This window comes from Echinops telfairi, unplaced genomic scaffold (genome assembly GCF_000313985.2).
Source record: "Echinops telfairi isolate 266 unplaced genomic scaffold, ASM31398v2 ScPeMD7_7469;HRSCAF=8507_1, whole genome shotgun sequence".
NCBI lineage: Eukaryota > Metazoa > Chordata > Mammalia > Afrosoricida > Tenrecidae > Echinops > Echinops telfairi.
Window position 1 is genome coordinate 74,459,560 of NW_022111373.1, and position 1,669 is coordinate 74,461,228.

At 38.9% G+C, this 1,669-nt stretch overlaps 1 protein-coding gene across 1 annotated transcript in view; it reads right to left on the reverse strand.

Moving 5' to 3' along the window:
- AGGF1 (angiogenic factor with G-patch and FHA domains 1) overlaps positions 1 to 1,669 on the reverse strand; it is a 42,977-nt gene that overhangs the window by 37,639 nt on the left and 3,669 nt on the right. Inside the window, exon 2 of the mRNA XM_045285216.1 lies at positions 979 to 1,181. Within this exon, the coding sequence (XP_045141151.1) occupies positions 979 to 1,181 (203 nt within the window). The remainder of the gene's footprint in view (positions 1 to 978; positions 1,182 to 1,669) is intronic.

Here is a 1,669-nt window from a genome sequence, read left to right on the forward strand (position 1 = left end):
CATTTAGAAATTAGAAGAAAGTTGTATGTTTCATCATTGCTCTGCACCCTGACTGGCTCGTCTCCTCCCCGCAACCCTTCTGTAAGTGGATGTCTAGTTGCCTACAGATGGGATTTGGGTCCCCACTCAGCACTCACCCTCATTAACAATGATATGATTTTTTGTTCTTTGATGCCTGATACCTGATCCCATTGACACCTCGTGATCACACAGGCTGGTGTGCCTCTTCCATGTGGGCTTTGTTGCTTCTAAGCTAGATGGCCATTTGTTTACCTTCAAGCCTTTAAGACCCCAGACACTATATCTTTCAATAGCCGGGTATCATCAGCTCTTTCCACCATGTTTACTTATGCACACATCTGTCTTCAGTAATCGCGTTGGGAAGGGGTGAGCATCATGGAATGCCAATTTAATAGAACAAAGTGTTCTTGCATTGAGGGAGTACTTGAGTGGAGGCCCAATGTCCTTCTGCTACCTTAATACTAAACCTGTAAATATGTGCACATAGATCTATTTCCCCATCCTCATATATATTTACATAAGTACATGCCTATATTTAGACCTCTATAAATGCTCTTTGCCTCCTAGTTCTTTCCTCTATTTCCTTTTACTTTCCCCTTATCCCACTATCATGCTCAGCCTTCATTTGGGTTTCAGTAATTCCTCTCAGTTACAATGCCGTTGATCAATCCCTACCAGGCCTCTCACACCCTCCTTGCCACTGATTTTGGATCACTTGTTGTTCCCTTGTCCCTGGATCTGTCAACACCACTTCCTTTTTAAAACACAAGGGAGGAGGGAAACAAAGTATACATATGCACATGTACTGATCTGTGTTTCTCAAAAACGGTAATATTCTTTGCTTAAGTATACACAAGAATGTTCAAAACACAAATACATGTATGTACCAAAGTCAATTCCTCTACCTTACAAGAACAAAAAAGGGCAAGGTCTGAGGCACTGGACATTTAACATTACCTGTGTAGTGGAGGAGAGATGATCTTCTTGTCCACACTGAACATTCTCTGTGGTATCACTGCTAGTGTAAGCATCATTTTCTATTTGTATCTGCTCGTTAGACTTAAAAGTAGAAGCTTCAGTATCCTGACCTGGTTGAGCTGAGAATTCAGTTGTTTTATTTGAAAGACTAACATCCTTATAGTATGTCTGATAATAATAATCTGCAGTAAAGACAAATGAAGTGATATTATATTAAAACAGTGTACATAAAAAGGACTGTGTCCCACCTGGGGTACAAAAAATAAGACTTATTCCAAAACAGGGCTGCAAACAAATTAAGAGGTTTACAAGTTAAGTGTACACACTTTACTTTAAAAGGGTTAAAAGTGGTGGTGCAGACAATCTGTATTTTTGATTCTACTATTACTGCGTTCACTATCCAAGCTGGCAAGGCTTAAAAAACAAACAAACTTAGCCTAATATCTTCTAACCACATTCCTTTATATTATGCTTTATCAACTGACATTGAAATAAAGATCACAGGGATGATTTTTGTCAGATTCCTTTCACGATGCTTTTTTAAAAAGTACATAATATTGTAGTTATATGACGTTAGTTGTGTCCTGAATGAAGGTAAAGCAGAGGAAAACTCATAAGAGGACAAGATCGCCTCTTATGATCACCTTTATTAAACTCGGGTTTGGTTTGG